This window comes from Mobula birostris, chromosome 4 (assembly GCF_030028105.1).
Source record: "Mobula birostris isolate sMobBir1 chromosome 4, sMobBir1.hap1, whole genome shotgun sequence".
Taxonomy (NCBI): domain Eukaryota; kingdom Metazoa; phylum Chordata; class Chondrichthyes; order Myliobatiformes; family Myliobatidae; genus Mobula; species Mobula birostris.
The window spans coordinates 207,995,652-208,015,399 of NC_092373.1; the positions used below are offsets into that span (position 1 = coordinate 207,995,652).

At 49.4% G+C, this 19,748-nt stretch overlaps 1 protein-coding gene across 1 annotated transcript in view; it reads right to left on the bottom strand.

Moving 5' to 3' along the window:
• Positions 1-275: 275 nt before the first annotated feature.
• Positions 276-19,748, bottom strand: part of LOC140196915 (disintegrin and metalloproteinase domain-containing protein 33-like) — a 125,454-nt gene continuing 105,981 nt past the window's right edge. The window contains exons 22-23 of the mRNA XM_072256851.1: positions 7,702-7,814; positions 276-5,515 (exon numbers count right to left, since the gene is read on the bottom strand). Of these exons, the coding sequence (XP_072112952.1) occupies positions 5,470-5,515; positions 7,702-7,814 (159 nt within the window). The 3' untranslated portion in view covers positions 276-5,469. The remainder of the gene's footprint in view (positions 5,516-7,701; positions 7,815-19,748) is intronic.

The window sequence follows — 19,748 nt, forward strand, 5'->3', positions numbered from 1 at the left end:
AAACACAGCCCAGTCTATCATGGGACTCTTCATCTCCCAATCTATCTCATCACTGCTCTTACACACTCTCTGTAATGTTATACACTGCACTTTGTAATATCACCATCTGTGCCTCCTCAGTGAACTTACATAAGGAATGATCTGTCTGGACAGCACTGAAACAAGACTTTTCACTGTATCTCGGTGCATGGCATTGAACACAGGAGCTGGTAACTACATACACCTGCTCAGACCTCCTGGAGAAATGCATGCAGTTCCCGTCACCACACTGTCAGAAGGATCGGTACTGGTTTATTATTGTGTCATGTACAGTGAAAAGCTGGTCTTGCAGACTGTTCATGCAGATCAGATTATTACACAGTGCACTGAGGTAGAACAGTAACAGAATGCAGAATGAAGTGTTACATAGAAAGCACACTGCAGGTAAACAATAAACAGCAAGATCGTAATGAGGTAGATTGTGAGGCCAAGAGTCCATCTTATCATACAAGAGCTCCTTTCAAAAGTCTGATAACAGTGGGATAGAAGCTGTGCTTGAACCCGACAGCGCAGAAAAGGATGTAGAAGAGATTTACCAGAATGCTGTCTGGGATGGAATGGTTCAGTTAGGAGAAGTGGTCCCCGAATGGAGCGTGTTGAGAGGGGACCTGACTGAGAAAACACGATGAGGAGGGGTACAGAGAGGACAGACCTCAGGAATCCTCTCTCAATATCAGGGGTGTATGAAACCGACGGACAAGGGACAAGGACAATCTGAGGGGGACCTTCTTCACCCAGAGGCACGTGAGGGCCTACGACAAACTGCCGGAGAGAGCGATGGAAGCAGAGATGCCGACGGTATCTGAGAGGTGCCCAGAGATGCCGATGGTGTGTGAGAGGTGCCCAGAGATGCTGGACACCATTCACCAGTTGCTGTGGGAACAGACACACTGACCAGCCGGTGAGGTTCACCGAGAGAACCAGCACACTGACCTGTTGGTGAGTGACACTGTGGGAACAGACAGACTGACCGGTCAGTCTGGTCACCGTGGGGACGGACACTCTGAACGATCGCTCTGGAAGACTGTGGAAATAGGCACACTGTTTGGTCAGTGTGGGTCACTGTGGGGACGGACACACTGACTGGTCACTGTGGGAAAGTACACACTGACCAGTCAGTGAGTCACTGTGGGGACAGACACACTGACTGGTCAGTGAGTCACTGTGGGGACGGACACACTGACCGGTCACTGTGAGCCACTGTGGGGACGGACACACTTACCGGTCACTGTGAGCCACTGTGGGGACAGACACACTGACTGGTCACTGTGAGCCACTGTGGGGACAGACACACTGACTGGTCACTGTGAGCCACTGTGGGGACGGACACACTGACCGGTCACTGTGAGCCACTGTGGGGACGGACACACTTACCGGTCACTGTGAGCCACTGTGGGGACAGACACACTGACTGGTCACTGTGAGCCACTGTGGGGACAGACACACTGACTGGTCACTGTGAGCCACTGTGGGGACGGACACACTGACCGGTCACTGTGAGCCACTGTGGGGACAGACACACTGACTGGTCACTGTGGGAAAGTACACACTGACCAGTCAGTGAGTCACTGTGGGGACAGACACACTGACTGGTCAGTGAGTCACTGTGGGGACGGACACACTGACCGGTCACTGTGGGGATGGACATATTGACTGGTCAGTGAGTCACCGTGGGGACGGACACACTGACCGGTCACTGTGGGAAAGTACACACTGACCAGTCAGTGAGTCACTGTGGGGACAGACACACTGACTGGTCAGTGAGTCACTGTGGGGACAGACACACTGACCGGTCAGTGTGAGCCACTGTGGGGACGGACACACTGACCGGTCACTGTGAACCACTGTGGGGACGGACACACTGACTGGTCACTGTGGGAAAGTACACACTGACTGGTCAGTGAGTCACTGTGGGGACAGACACACTGACCGGTCAGTGTGAGCCACTGTGGGGACGGACACACTGACCGGTCACTGTGAACCACTGTGGGGACGGACACACTGACTGGTCACTGTGGGAAAGTACACACTGACCGGTCAGTGAGTCACTGTGGGGACAGACACACTGACTGGTCAGTGAGTCACTGTGGGGACGGACACACTGACCGGTCACTGTGGGGATGGACACATTGACTGGTCAGTGAGTCACTGTGGGGACGGACACACTGACCAGTCACTGTGGGAAAGTACACACTGACCGGTCAGTGAGTCACTGTGGGGACGGACACACTGACTGGTCAGTGAGTCGCTGTGGGGACGGACACACTGACCGGTCACTGTGAGTCGCTGTGGGGACGGACACACTGACCGGTCACTGTGAGTCGCTGTGGGGACGGACACACTGACCGGTCACTGTGAGTCGCTGTGGGGACGGACACACTGACCGGTCACTGTGAGTCGCTGTGGGGACGGACACACTGACCGGTCACTGTGAGTCGCTGTGGGGACGGACACACTGACCGGTCACTGTGAGTCGCTGTGGGGACGGACACACTGACCGGTCACTGAGTCGCTATGGGGACCGACACACTGACCGGTCACTGTGGGGACGGACACACTGACCGGTCACTGTGAGTTACTGTGGGGACAGACACACTGATCGGTCCCTGTGGGGACGGACACACTGTCCGGTCACTGTGAGTCGCTGTGGGGACGGACACACTGACTGGTCAGTGAGTCACTGTGGAGACGGACACACTGACCAGTCACTGAGTTACTGTGGGGACAGACACACTGACTGGTCCCTGTGGGGATGGACACACTGACCGGTCACTGAGAGTCCTGTGGGGATGGACACACTGACCAGTCACTGTGGGGACGGACACACTGACCGGTCACTGTGAGTCACTGTGGGGACGGACACTGACCGGTCCCTGTGGGGACGGACACACTGACCGGTCACTGTGAGTCCTGTGGGGACGGACACACTGACCGGTCACTGTGGGGACGGACACACTGACCGGTCACTGTGAGTCACTGTGGGGACAGACACACTGACCGGTCACTGTGGGGACGGACACACTGACCGGTCACTGTGGGGACGGACACACTGACCGGTCACTGTGAGTCACTGTGGGGACAGACACACTGACCGGTCACTGTGAGCCACTGTGGGGACAGACACACTGATTGGTCAGTGAGTCACTGTGGGGACGGACACACTGACCGATCACTGTGGGGATGGACATATTGACTGGTCAGTGAGTCACTGTAGGGACAGACACACTGACTGGTCAGTGAGTCACTGTGGGGACAGACACACTGACCGGTCACTGTGAGCCACTGTGGGGACGGACACACTGACCGGTCACTGTGAGCCACTGTGGGGACGGACACACTGACCGGTCACTGTGGGGATGGACACATTGACTGGTCAGTGAGTCACTGTGGGGACGGACACACTGACCGGTCGCTGTGAGTCACTGTGGGGACGGACACACTGACCGGTCGCTGTGAGTCGCTGTGGGGACGGACACACTGACCGGTCACTGAGTCACTGTGGGGACGGACACACTGACCGGTCGCTGTGAGTCACTGTGGGGACGGACACACTGACCGGTCACTGTGGGGACGGACACACTGACCGGTCACTGTGGGGACGGACACACTGACCGGTCACTGTGAGTCGCTGTGGGGACGGACACACTGACTGGTCAGTGAGTCGCTGTGGAGACAGACACACTGACCGGTCACTGAGTTACTGTGGGGACAGACACACTGACTGGTCCCTGTGGGGATGGACACACTGACCGGTCACTGTGAGTCCTGTGGGGACGGACACACTGACCGGTCACTTTGAGTCACTGTGGGGACGGACACACTGACCGGTCCCTGTGGGGATGGACACACTGACCGATCACTGTGAGTCCTGTGGGGACGGACACACTGACCGGTCACTGAGAGTCCTGTGGGGACGGACACACTGACCGGTCACTGTGGGGACGGACACACTGACCGGTCACTGTGAGTCACTGTGGGGACAGACACACTGACCAGTCACTGTGGGGACGGACACACTGACCGGTCACTGTGGGGACGGACACACATTAATAACACTGAGCACTTCCTTCAGACATCAGCCAGATCACTGAAACACCTCGTCTCATTGAGGATGTTGCCCCTTCGTTTTCAGGAGTCCCCAGCGGTCAGACACTTCCAGAGGCTGCAGTACTGGTCTGGGAGCCTGGAGCTTTTCCTTGTGGGAACAACCTATCCGCACTCTGGTAGTGTCATGCAAACACAGGACAGAAGGGACTGTACCTCACGGTACCATTTATTGTGGTTCCAGTGGGCCGTCCAGACCCAGAACAGCCCTGTAGACACAATGCTGGAGGAGCTCGGCAGGCCAGCAGTATTAATGAACGGGAATGAACGGTCGATCTTTCAGCCCAGTGCTGCCTGAGCTTCTGAGTTCCTCTAGCATTTTGTGTACACTGTTTTGCAGTTCCAGTGTCTGCAGAATCTCCTGTATCACAGAACAGCCTTGTTCTCCCTGCGTAAACATGTTACCCTCTGGCAGTGCATCCAGGAACATCCCATCCACCCTGACCGGTATGAATCTGTCTCTCACATTCAAACAGTGACAGTGGTTCATTGAGATGAGACTATTTCACACTTAGCACTGCAGAGACCGAAGCTGGGTTAGGGTAGTTGTAGTCTTTGATGGGGTCAGAGGTGACCTAGCATCTGTGGGGTCAGGGGTCAGCAGGACGACCTGAACGTCTTTGGGGTTATGTGTGTGGTTAAGGGCTGAGAAATAGGAGAGGGAAGTAATTGGAGTTGCCCAGGATTAGTGGGGTGTGGGGGATGGGGCATCGGGGGCTGGATGTGATGTTAGTGTCTGGGGTGACCGTGTGCCAACATGGAGCAATACTAATCCCTGTGTCCAGAGCATGGGCTCCGGAGAGACCCGATACCCCGTGTCCAGAGCGCGGACAGACCCGACACCCCGTGTCCGGAGCGCGGACAGACCCGACACCCCGTGTCCGGAGCGCGGACAGACCCGACACCCCGTGTCCGGAGCGCGGACAGACACGACACCCCGTGTCCGGAGCGCGGACAGACCCGACACCCCGTGTCCGGAGCGCGGACAGACCCGACACCCCGTGTCCGGAGCGCGGACAGACCCGACACCCCGTGTCCGGAGCGCGGACAGACCCGACACCCCGTGTCCGGAGCGTGGAGTGGTCAGTGTCCCCACACTGAGCTGTAGCCTCTCCCTGTGTCTCCAGCTTGGAGCTGAACCACAGCCTGTGAACCCAGTTTGGAGCTCTCACCACACCCTCTGTCCGTGGTGAAGAGCTGCATGCACACCATGTCCCAGCAAGGAGTTGTGTCCCTTTGCTACAGTGGGGCTCCGCTGGGTAGCCAGTGAAGTCCATTCAGCCTGCTGATGGTGTCAGGAGGCTCTGACAGTAGATCCAAGCCACTTCAGTGCCTGATGTTTCCCTTCCCATGCCGGACATCTGGAGTGGTTCTGGAAGACAAGATGAATGGTCACTGTCCTGAATTGTGAGCTGGGAGACCCGCTGACAAGCGGGCAGCCAGACAAACCCGCTTCGCCCTCATGGTCGACAGGAGGCAGAACGGAGCTCTCTATTGTCTGGTTCGGAGCTCCAGCGTCTGATAGAGAGGTGGGGACTGTGCACCTGATACTGTCTGTGTGTGTGTTCAGTACCGCATACGTGATTGGTAGTGTGCATGTTCTAATTTCAAAGTAAAATTTATCAGAACACATACATGTCACCACATATAACCCTGAGATTCTTTCCCTGAGGGCATACCTTGCAAATCTTTAGAATAGTAATTGAAAACTGTAACCAAACTGTGTAAATGGAGATATAAATAAGCAGTAATAAATAATGAGTATGAAATAACAGTATAACAGAATCCTTAACTGAGTGCCATTATCCCCTTTCGTTCAGGAGCCTGTTGGTTGAGGGGTAGTAACTGTTCTTGAACCTGGTGGGGCGAGTCCTGAGGCTCCTGTACCTTCTACCTGCTGGCAGCAGTGAGAAAAGAGCGTGGCCTGGGTGGTGAGGATACCAGGCTGTAACACAGCCAGTCAGCACACCTTCCACCACACATCAACAGAAGTTTGCTAAGGTTTCTGATGACATGCTGAATCCCCACAGACCCCTGAGGAAGGAGAGGCGCTGTCGTGCTTTCTTCACAATAATATTTATATGATGGGTCCAGGACAGGTCCTCTGGGATAGTGACACCCAGGAATTTAAAGTTACTGACAATGTTTCCCTCTCCTGAAGTTTATAATCAATTCCTTGGTCTTACTGACATTGAGTGAAAGGTTGTTTTTGAACCAATAGACAATAGGAACAGGAGTAGGCCATTCGGCCCTTCGAGCCAGCACTGCCATTCACTGTGATCATGGGTGATCATCCACAATCAGTATCCAGTTCCTGCCTTATCCCCATAACCTTTGATTCCACTATCTTTAAGAGCTCTATCCATCTCTTTCTTGAAAGCATCCAGAGACTTGGCCTCCACAGCCTTCTGGGGCAGAGTATTCCATATATCCTCCACTCTCTGGGTGAAAAAGTTTTTCCTCAACTCCGTTCTAAATGGCCTACCCCTAATTCTTAAACCACTCAGCTAAGTTTTCGATCTCCCTCCTGTTTGCTGATTCATTACCCCCCTTGATACAGCCCACAACAGTGGTGCCATCAGCAAACTTGTATATGGTGTTGGAGCTGTACTTAGCCACACAGTCATAGGTGTAAAGTGAGTAGAGCAGGGGGGCTAAGTACAATTTCTGTGGTGCTCCTGTGCTGATGGAGATTGTGGAGGAGATGTTTTTGCCAATCCAAACTGACTGGGGTCTACAAGTGAGGAAATCCAAGATCCAATTGCACAAGGGAGTTGAAACTTACTGATTAGTTTTGAGGGGGTGATGGTGTTAAATGCTGAGCTGTGGGTTGTGTGAAGGGCCAGTGATATGGCATCAGCTGTAGACCGGTTGTATTGGTAGGCAAGTTGGAGTGGATCCAAATCACCACTCAGACATGAACTGATATGCTTCAACACTAGCCTCTCAAAACACTTCGTCATTGTGGATGCAAGTTCCACCGGGTGATAGTACTTAGACAGATTATCACGCCCTTCGCTGTTCTTGGGCACCGGTACAATTGAAGCCTGTTTGAAGCAGATGGGTACCTCACACTGCCAGAGCGGGAGGTTGAAGATATCCAGTGTCATTTGTGTGTGTCCAGTGTGCCTGGTATCGCATGCGTGCACATCTGGTACCGTGTGCATCTCCAGTACAGCATGTGCGTGTCCAGTATCGTGTCTGTGTGCACGTCCATCTCAGGTACAGCGTGTATGTGTGTCCGGTACAGCGTGCATGTGCGTGTGTGTCTGGTACTGTGCGTCTCTGGTACAATGTGTATGCGTGTCCAGTCCCGTGTCTGTGTGTCCAGTCCTGAAAGCTGTGACACACTGGGTGTGATACAGTACAGCGGCTCAGCACATGCACAGTACATGAAGAACCCAGACCTCCACCATTGGAGACACAGCTCCCTCTGTGGGCAGGACACGCAGTCAGGGGTGCACAGTGTTCAGGGTACGGGGGCAGGATTATGCAGGGTGGGGTACACGGGCGGGGAGTGTGGGGTGGTAGGTAAACAGGCAGGTACATTGCACATACCTGAGTACAGAGCGGGAGAAGGTGACAGCCACTGTGGGCAGAGCTGGGTATGGGGACACGGGGTCCTGTGCTGACACACCAGGGCTGGGTGTCACCCTCTGTCGCTGTTCCCTCTGAAACACAAACACAACGGCATAGCATCAGCGTCAGAGCCACACAGACAATCAGGAGCACAGAGCTTGGTTCAGAGCCACCGGTCCCATACACAGGCAATCAGGAGCACAGAGCTTGGTTCAGAGCCACCGGTCCCATACACAGACAATCAGGAGCACAGAGCTTGGTTCAGAGCCACCGGTCCCATACACAGACAATCAGGAGCACAGAGCTTGGTTCAGAGCCACCGGTCCCATACACAGACAATCAGGAGCACAGAGCTTGGTTCAGAGCCACCGGTCCCATACACAGGCAATCAGGAGCACAGAGCTCTTAATTGACATTTAGACCATACAACAGCACAGCCCAGCACAGTACAGGAGATGCCCTCCGCACCACAATGTTGGGTTAACCTGTACAAACCTAATCCACAATCAAACTAACTCTTCCCTCCTACTCAGCCCGTAAGCCTTCATTTTTCTTACACCCATCTAACAGCCTCTTCAATGTCCCTATTGTACCAGCCTGTGCCATCTCACCCAGGAGTGCTGCAAATGTCCCTATTGTACCAGCCTGTGCCATCTCACCCAGGAGTGCTGTAAATGTCCCTATTGTACCAGCCTGTGCCATCTCACCCAGGAGTGCTGTAAATGTTTCTATTGTACCAGCCTGTGCCATCTCACCTGGGAGTGCCTTTCAGACAACCATTAATCTCTGTGTAAAACAAATCCGATCTCTGGCATCCCTCCTAATCTTCTCTCCCCTCACCTTAAATGATATTCTCTGGTTTTGGGGAAAAAGCCTCTGGTTATCCTGTCTATGCCTCTCATCATCCTGTACATCTCTATCAAGTCATCTCTCAACTCTCAACTAGATATGGCATAGTTATTTCCCAGGGGATTCTAGGACAAGAGGAAACGACTTCAGGATTGAAGGACATCCATTTAGAACTGAGATGCGGAGAAATTACTTTAGTCAATCTGTGGAAGTTGTTGCCACGAGCGGCTGTGGAGGCCAAGTCATTGGGTGCATTTAAGGCAGAGATAGATAGGTTCTTGAGTAGCCTGGTCTTCAAAGGGTGTTGGGTGAAGGTAGGGGAGTGGGGATGACTGGAAGAATTGGATCAGCCCATGATTGAATGGTGGAGCAGACTCGATGAGCCGAATGGCCTACTTCTGCTCCTATATCTTATGATCTTATGGTCTAACTTACTTCACTTCAAAGTTCCAGCTCACTCAACCTTTCCTCAAAAGACGGCAGCCTGGTAAATCTCCTCTGCACCCTCTCTAAAACTTCCACATCCTTCCTGTAAAGAGGCAACCAGAACTGAACACAATATTCCAGTGCGTTCTAACCAAAGTCTTAAAAGAGCTACAACATTTCCTCATGGCTCTTGAACACAATCTCCTGATTAATGAAGGCCAACACACCATACACCTTCTTAACCACCCTGTCAACTTGTACTGCCACTTTGAGGGATCTACAGATGTGGGTGATGGGGGTGTTGGCATCACTACCAATGGAGGTGTAAGGTGGTCCTTCTCTCTGCCAGCTTGCAGGTCACCCTGGGCAAAGTGTAACACCTGTTTGTCCCCTCACCCTCACCCCACCTTGATCAGGATCCCGTGAAGCTGTGGGAGCAGGTGGTGGATGGTCGTATGAGCACCTGCTGTATATCACAAGTCCTAGTTACACAACCACTGACGCCAGGCAGACCATCTCTGAAGTACTGATAATGGCTAGGGTCACTGGTTTTGTAAAGACACTGCCCAGAAGGCGGCAATGGCAAACCACTTCTGTAGAAACATTTGCGGAGAACAATCACCGTCATGGATAGACCAAGATGGCCCATGTCATATAACACAGCAGATAACGATGATGATGACAATAGTGGTAAACCCAAAGATTCATTTGTTCCTCCACACTGGTAAGAATCTTGCTATTAACTGCTTTCAACTTTGACCTTCCAAAGTGAGTCACTTTACAATTTTCCAGGTTGAACTCCATGTGCCACTTCTTCCCCCAGGTCTGCATCCTGTCAGTGTCCTGTTATAACCGACAGTATGAGAATCGTCCACAGTAACTACAACTCCACCAGCGTCTGTGTTATCTGCAAACTTACTAACCCACTCTTCAATTTACCTCGTGAAAGTAATTTATCAAAATCACAAAGTGCAGGGGTCCCAGAACAGATCCCTGCAGAACCCCCCTGGCCACTAACTTCAGGCAGAATACATTCCATCTACAATCACCCTCAGCCTTCTATAGGAGGCCATTTCTTTTGGCGCACGCACACACACACACACACACACTCACACTCCCACCCAGAGCCACACACACACCACACACACCCAAACACCACACACACACAGAACCACACCCACACTCACACTTCCACCCAGAGCCACACAGACACACACACCTACAGCCACACCCACATGTGCACGCACGGACACAGACACACACCCATCCACACTCAGTCACACACAGACTCACACAGCCACACACACCCATACACAGACACACACACACACATTCAGACACACATGCACACACTGACACACACACTCATACAGACCTATACACACAGGGACACACAGACACACACACACTCATACAGACTCATGCACACAGAGACTCACTCAGACACACTCATACAGACACACACACACACAGAGGCACTCAGACACACACACACACACACACACACACACAGTCACACACGCATACACACACCCACACAGTCCTTTCAACATTCAGTAGGTTTCTGTAAAACCATAAAACATAGGAGCAGAATTAGGCCATCTGGCCAATCGAGTCTGCTCCGCCATTCAATCATGGCTGATCCTTTTTATTCTCCTCCTCAACCCCAGTTCCCGGCCTTTTCCCCGTAACCTTTGATGCCATGTCCAATCAAGAACCTATCAATCTCTGCCTTAAATACACCCAACGACCTGGCCTCCACAGCTGTACGTGGCAACAAATTCCTCAAATTCATCACCCTCTGGCTAAAGAAATTTCTCCGCATCTCTGTTTTGAAAGGACACCCCTCTATCCTGAAACTCTTGTCCTGGACTCCCCCACCATGGGAAACATCCTTTCCACATCTACTCTGTCTAGGCCTTTCAACATTCGAAAGGTTTCAGTGAGATCCCCCCTCATCCTTCTGAATTCCAGCGAGTACAGACTAGGGCCATCAAACGTTCCTCGTATGATAACCCTTTCATTCCTGGAATCATTCTTGTGAACCTCCTCTGGATCCTCTCCAATGCCAGCACATCTTTTCTAAGATGAGGGGCCCAAAAATGTTCACAATACTCAAGGTGAGACCTCACCAGGGCCTTATAAAGCCTCAGTATCACATCCTTGCTCTTGTATTCTAGACCTCTTGAAATGAATGCTAACATGGCATTTGCCTTCCTCACCACTGACTCAACCTGCAAGTTAACTTTCAGGGTGTTCTGCACAAGGACTCCCAAGATCCTCTGCATCTCAGATTCCTGGATTTTCTCCCTGTTTAGAAAATAGTCTGCACATTTATTTCTACTACCAAAGTGCATGTCCATGCATTTTCCAACATTGTATTTCATTTGCCACTTTCTTGCCTATTGCTCTAATCTGTCTAAGTCCTTCTGCATCCTACCTGTTTCCTCAACACTGCCTGCCCCTCCACCAATCTTCATATCATCTGCAAACTTGGCAACAAAGTCATCCATTCCATCATCCAAATCATTTATATCCAGCTTACAAAGAAGTGGTCCCAACACTGACCCCTGCGGAATACCACTAGTCACTGGCAGCCAACCAGAAAAGGATCCTTTTATTCCCACTCGCTGCCTTCTACGACTCAGCCAATGCTCTAACCAAGTTAGTAACTTTTCTGTAATACCATGGGCTCTTAACTTGGTAAGCAGCCTCATGTTTGGCACCTTGTCAAAAGTCTTCTGAAAGTGCAAATATACAACATCCACTGCATCCCCTTTATCTATCTTACTTGTAATCTCCTCAATGAACTCCAACAGGTTTGTCAGGCAGGATTTCCCCTTCAGGAAACCACGCTGACTTTGTCCTATCTTCTCCTGTGTCACCAAGTACTCCATCACCTCATCCTTAACAATTGACTCTAACATCCTCCCAACCACTGAGGTCAGGTTAACTTAATTTCCTTTCTGCTGCCTTCCTCCTTTCTTAAAGAGTGGAGACACACACTCCCACACTCAGACACACACACTCACAGAAGTGCAGGGCCCCACGTGGACACGCACTCACACACACGCAGGGACAGACAGACAGACACACACACACAGGGACACACACAGGGACACACACACACACACACACCATACACAGAGGCAGCCACACACTCACACAAATGCCGGGACACACACACACTCACACAGACACACACACTGACATGTACTGACACACACAGACACATAGTACACAGACTCACACAGACACACACACATTAGGAGTTGACTAATTTTACAATTACTGTAGCTCGTTTTGATCCTGTGCAATAGCAGTCCCCATCAGACACAGATGCAGCCTGTCAGAAGGCTTGTCAGAGTACATCTATAGAAGTTTTCAAATGTTTTACGTGACAAACCAAACTTCTTCAAACTCCAAATGAAATATAGCCACTAGCTTGCCTTCTTTATAGCTGCAATGATATGCTATGAAGAAACCAGGAAACTATAGGCACGTGTCGTCAACAACACCAGTGTCAAGCTGCATGGGTCCAAGTGCCCTTCCCTTGGACAACATCGGTGTCATGGGGAGGGGAGACTTGCAACATGGGCAACTGCCGGTCTTCCATTAAAACTTGCCCAGGCCTGCGCCCTGGAGAGTGAAGACTTTCCAGGTGCAGATCCATGGTCTCGCAAGACTAACAGATGCCTTTATAGGCCCGTGATCAATAGTGAAATAGTTATTGGATAGAACTTGAGGAGGAGCTTAGGAGAGACAATGGTGCCTAATGGCCACTCCTTTGCTTGCATCTTCAGAAACAGCTCTATTTCCATCTTCAATAGCTCTATTTTTCCCTTTCAAGGTTCTTTTGAAGACCCTGACCTGGAGTTGCACGCTGGCTTCGGTTCTTTGCTGGAATGGGACTCCCTCTCAGAGTCTCATGACTGGTTGTTCGATATACCAAGGACGCGGCCCAGAAGATTCGCTTGCCTTCGGAGTTTCGGGATTTCATGGCTCTGGAGGCAGGCGGATTTGAGCTCGGTGCCTCTACAGGAAATCGGTGTGTCGTGGGAGACCGAAGATCTCTGGCTGTGTGCCCAGAGACATGAGTTCTTTGGGCATAGAGCTCAGAAAGAGTGAGGCAATGGACTTTTAACATCGTAAACCAGCCAGTCATTTGTTCTGTATCCCCTCTCGCTGTGATTTGAAGACACCCCTTTTTCTCTTATGGGAGGGGAGGGGGAGGGGGGGGGAAGAGAGAGAGAGAGAGAGAGAGAGAGAGAGAGAGAGAGAGAGAGAGAGAGAGAGAGAGAGAGAGACACACAGAGACAGAGAGAGACAGAGAGAGAGAGAGAGAGAGAGAGAGAGCGCGCGCACACGCGCGCCTGTGGTATGTCGAATACCGTGTGAACAAGCAGTCTTGGGGTACTGCAAGTCTGTGTCTTCATTGTTGCTGCACGCTTGCGTGCTCGGTGGGGGGGTGGGCGCCGATGTTTTTTTTTGCTGGTGGGGAGGGGGATCGTTGCCTTGCTGCTGCTTATGCGTGGGTGGGGGGAGCCGTCATTCATTAAACATTACATTTAACTGTCATTCATTCTTTGGAGCACTCCTCTGTTTTCATGGATGGTTGTGAAGAAAAAGTACTTCAGGATGTCCATAGAAAAATATAGAAAACCTACAGCACAATACAGGTCCTTCGGCCCACAAAGCTGTGCTGAACATGTCCCTACCTTAGAAATTACTAGACCTCCCCATTTCCCTCTATTTTTCTATTTTTATATTGTATACATTTCTCTGACACTAGCTGTACCTTTGAAATTTTGAAACTTGAAGGAACTGGATAGGTGAGTATTTGGATAGATGTGGATTGATTACGGATAGTCAGCATGGCTTTGTGTGTGATAGGTCATGTCTATCCGGTCTTAGAGTTTCAAGGAAGTTCCCAAGATAGTTGATGAAGGCAAGGCAGTAGATGTTGTCTACATGGACTGTAACAAGACATGGGAGGTTGGTCAAGAAGCTTCAATTGTTCAGTATTTGAGAGTAATTTGGATCAGCCATTGCCTATGACACCAAGATTGGAATTGTTACAGACAGTGAGGAAGACTATCAAAGTTTACAGTGGGTTCTGGATCAGCTGGAAAAATGGGCTGAAAAGTGGCAGATGGAATTTAATGCAGACAAGTCCGAGGTGTTGCACTTTGGCAGGACCAACCAGGGCAGGTCTTACACAATGAACGCCCAGGCATTGAAGAGTACGGTAGAAATTAAGGGATCTGGGAATACATAACTTATTAAAACTGGTGTCACAGGGAGACGGGGTCGTAAAGAAAGCTTTGGCACATCGGCCCTCATAAATCAAAGGATTGAGTACAGGAGATGGGATGTTCTGTTGAAGTTATATAAGACATTGGTGGGCCTAATTTGGAGTATTGTGTGCAGTTTTGGTCATCTACCTACAGGAAGGATGTAAACAAGGTTGAAAGAGTACAGAGAAAATTTACAAGAATGTTGCAGGGTCTGGAGGACCTGAGTTATATGGAAAGAGTGAATAGGTTAGAACTTTATTCCTTGGAATAGACAAGATCAAAGGGAGATTTGACAGAGGCCTACAAAATTACGAGGGGTATTGATAGGGTAAATGCAAGCAGGCTTTTTCCTCTGTGGTTGGGTGAGACTACAACTACAGATTATTGGTAAAGGGTGAAAGGTGAAAAGCTTAAGGGGAACATGAGGGAAACTTCTTCACTCAGAGAGTCATGACAGACTGGAACGAGCTGCCAGTACAAGTGGTGCAGGTGAGTTCAATTTCAACGATTAAGAGAAGTTTGGACAGGTACGTCTAATATCCCAACGAATGATGTTATGGACAAAATGGGAGGTGAGGACCTCAGTAAAATCACTGTCACTAAAGAGATAGTGATGAACAAACTAGAAGGCCTGAAGGTAGATAAGTCCCCTGGTCCTGATGGGATGCATCCCAGGGTGCTGAGGGAATTGCGGGAGGATATAGTAGACGCGTTGGTAATCACTTACTAAAATTCTCTAGACTCTGGGCAGGTCTCGGCGGACTGGAAGACAGCAAATGTCACGCTGCTTTTTAAAAAAGGATGTAGGCGAAAGACGGGCAACTATAGGCCAGTTAGCTTAACATCTGTAGTCAGGAAAATGCTTGTAACTGTCATTAAGGAAGCGAAAACATTTAGAAAGGAGTGGTTCCATTAGACAGACGCAGCATAGATTCAGAAAGGGCAGGTCCTGTTTGACAAACTTACTGGAGTTCTTTGAGGACATAATGAGTGCAGTGGATAGAGGGGATCAGGTGGATGTCATATACTTGGATTTCCAGAAGGCGTTCGATAAGGTGTCGCACAAGAGACTTATAAATAAGATACGGATGCATGGAGTTGGAGGAAGTGTATTGGCATGGATAGTGGATTGGTTAACCAATAGAAGGCAGAGAGTTGGTATAAATGGGTGTTTCTCCGGTTGGCAGTCAGTGGGGTGCCGCAGGGGTCAGTGCTGGGCCCGCAGCTGTTTACCATTTACATTGGTGATTTGGAAGAGGGGACTGAGTGTAGCGTAGCAAAATTTGCTGATGACACAAAACTGAGTGGAAAAGCAAATTGTGCAGAGGATGTGGAGAGTCTGCAGAGGGATATAGATAGGTTAAGTGAGTGGGCCAAGGTCTGGCAGATGGGACGCAACGTTGGTAAATGCGAGATCATTCACTTTGGAAGGAATAATAGAAGAGCAGATTATTATTTAAATGGTGAAAGATTGCAGCATGCTGCTGTGCAGAGGGACTTGGGAGTGCTTGTTCATGAATCGCAAAAAGTTGGCTTGCAGATGCAACAGGTTATTAAGGCGGCAAATGGAATGTTGGCCTTCATTGCTTGAGGGATTGAGTTCAAGAGCAGGGAGGTCATGCTGCAACTATACAGGGAACTGGTGAGGCCGCACCTGGAGTACTGTGTGCAGTCTGGTCTCCATACTTGAGGAAGGGTATACTGGCTTTGGAGGCAGTGCAGAGGAGGTTCACCAGGTTGATTCCAGGGATGAAGGGGTTAACTTATGAGGAGAGATTGAGTCGCCCGGGACTGCACTCTCCGGAATTCAGAAGAATGAGAGGGGATCTTATAGAAACATACAAAATTTTGAAAGGGATTGATAAGATAGACGTAGGAAAGTTGTTTCCATTGGTAGGTGAGACTAGAACCAGGGGACATTGCCTCAAGATTCAGGGGAGAAGATTTAGGACGGAGATGGGGAGAAACTGGTAAGGGTACGGAGGGCTATAGTTTGGGTGCAGTTTGATGGGGGTAGGCAGCTTAAATGGCTCGACATGGACTAAATAGGCGGAAGGGCCTGTTACTATGCTGTACTTTTCTTTGACTTTACGACACTATACACAGAAAGGTGCCAGAAAAGGGTCAATAAAATCATGAAGGACCCCACCCACCCTGCTCATGGGCTGTTTGATCCATTTCCATCAGGGAGGAGGCTGCAAACATCCACACCAGGACCACCAGACTCAAAAACAGTTACTTTCCCCAAGCAGTAAGTCTGATCAACACCTCCACCCACTAACCCACCCCTCCACTACTTTATCATCTCCTGTCACAGTCACCTATGTACAGACACTGCTGTGCCGAGAAACATAGAAAACCCACAGCACAATATAGGCCCTTAGGCCCATAATGCTGTGCTGAACATGTACTTACTTTAGAAATTACCTTGGGTTACCCACAGCCCTCTATTTTTCTAAGCTGCATGTACCTATCCAGGAGTCTCTTAAAAAACCCTATCGTATCCACCTCCACCACCATTGCCGGCAGCCCGTTCCATGCACTCACCACTGTCTGAGTAAAAGACTTACCCCGGCATCTCCTCTGTACCTACTCCCAAGCACCTTAAAACCGTGACCTCTCGTGCTGGCCATTTCATCCCTGGGAAAAAGCCTCTGACTATCCACGCGATCAATGCCTCTCATCATCTTATACAACTTTCTCAGGTCGCCTCTCATCCTCCGTCACTCCAAGGAGAAAATGCCGAGTTCACTCAACCTATTCTCATAAGGCATGTTCACCAATCCAGGCAACATCCTTGTAAATCTCCTCTGCACCCTATCTATGGTTTCCACATCCTTCCTGTAGTGAGGTGACCAGAACTGAGCACAGTACTCCAAGTGGGGTCTGACCAGGGTCCTATATAGCTGCAACATTACCTCTCGGCTCTTGAACTCAATCCCATAGTTAAAGGAGGCCAATGCACTGTATGCCTTTTTATCAACACTGTCACCCTGCACAGCAGCTTTGAGTGTCCTATGGACTCGGGCTCCAAGATCCCTCTGATCCTCCACACTGCTGAGAGTCTTACCATTAATACTATATTCTGCCATCATATTTGACCTACCAAAATGAACTACCTCACACTTATCTGGGTTGAACTCCATCTGCAACTTCTCAGCCCAGTTTTGCATCCTATCAATATCCCGCTGCAACATCTGACAGCCCTCCACACTATCCATGATGCCCCCAACCTCTGTGTCATCAGCAAATTTACTAACCCATCCCTTCACTTCCTCATCCAGGCCATTTATAAAAATCACGAAGAGAGGAGGTCCCAGAACAGATCCCTGAGGCACACCACTGGTTACCGACCTCCATGTAGAATATAACCCGTCTACAACCACTCTTTGCCTTCTGTGGGCAAGCCAGTTCTGGATCCACAAAGCAAGGTCCCCTTGGATCCCATGCCTCCTTACTTTCTCAATAAGCCTTGCATGGGGTACCTTATCAAATGCCTTGCTCAAATCGATATACACAACATCTACTGCTCTTCCTTCATCAATGTGTTTAGCCACATCCTCAAAAAATTCAATCAGGCTCATAAGGCACGACCTGCCCTTGACAAAGCCATGCTGACTATTCGTAATCATATTATGCCTCTCCAAATGTTCATAAATCCTGCCTCTCAGGATCTTCTCCATCAATGACAGTGAGAATAGGAATAGAATGAGATGGAGGATAAATGCGTGGCTGAGGGATTGGAGCAGGGGCCAGGGATTCAGATTTCTGGATCATTGGGACCTCTTTTGGAGCAGGTGTGACCTGTACAAAAAGGACAGGATGCACTTGAATCCCAGGGGGACCAATACCTTGGATAATCAAGGACACGACCCACCCAGCCAACACACTTTTCGTCCCTCTTCCCTCCGGGAGAAGGTTCAGGAGCTTGAAGACTCGTACGGCCAGATTTGGGAACAGCTTCTTTCCAACTGTGATAAGACTGCTAAACAGATCCTAACCCAGATCTGGGCCGTACCCTCCAAATATCTGGACCTGCCTCTCGGTTTTTTGCACTACCTTACTTCCCATTTTTCTATTTTCTATTTATGATTTATAATTTAAATTTTTAATATTTACTATCGATTTGTACTCCAGGGAGCGGGAAGTGTGGAATCAAATATCGCTGTGATGATTGTACGTTCTAGTATCAATTGTTTGGCAACAATAAAGTATAAAGTATAATATCTCCTCCTCACTGATGATCAATATCTGCATGCTCAAGCTTTTCAGTCCACTGCAAGTCATCCCTACAATCACCAAGATCCTTTTCCATAGTGAATACTGAAGCAAAGTATTAAGTACCTCTGTTATCTCTTCTGGTTCCATACACACTTTTCCACTGTCACACTTCATTGTTCCTATTCTCTGACATCGTATCCTCTTGCTCTTCACATACTTGTAGAATGCCTTGGGGTTTTCCTTAATCCTTCTTGTCAAGGCCTTCTCATGGCCCTTTCTGGCTCTCCTAATTTCTTTCTTAAGCGAGCCTTATAATTTTCTAGATCTCTATCATTACCTAGGTTTTTGAATCTTTCGTAAGCTTTTCTTTTCTTCTTGACAAGATTTTCAACTGCCTTTGTACACCATGGTTCCTGTACCCTACCATCCTTTCCGTCTCGTTGGAACGTACCTATGCAGAACGCCACGCAAATATCCCCTGTACATTTGCCACATTTCTGCCGTACATTTCCCTGAGAACATCTGTTCCCAATTTATGTTTCCAAGTTCCTGCCTGATAGCTTCATATTTCCCCTTACTCCAATTAACCGTTTCCCTAAATTGTCTGTTCCTATTCCTCTCCAATGCTATGTTAAAGGAAATAGAATTGTGATGACTATCTCCAAAATGCTTTTCCACTGAGAGATCTGACACTTGACCAGGTTCATTTCCCAATACGAAACCAAGGACAGCCTCTCCTCTTGTAGGCTTATCTACATATTTTGTCAAGAAACCTTCCTGAACACACCGAACAAACTCCACCCCATCTAAACCCCTCACTCTAGGGAGATGCCAATCAATATTGGGGAAAATAAAATCCCCCACCACAACAACCCTGTTATTACTGCACCGTTCCAGAATCTCTTTTCCCATCTGCTCCTCGATGTCCCTGTTTCTACTGGGTGGTCTATAAAAAAACACTTAGTAGAGTTATTAACCCCTTCCTGTTCCTAACTTCCACCCACAGAGACTCCATAGACAATCCCTCCATGACCGTGCCTAGTATCACTTATGGATATACAATCAATCTGTGCAAATAAGCTACCTTATGTATTTATATTTATTGTGTTTTTTTTATTATTGTGTTCTCCATCTTACTGTACTTTTCTGTTGCATTGGATGGGGAATAACAATCTCCTTTACACTTGCGTACTGGAAATGACATCAACAATCTTGAATGTTGAATGCGGAGGG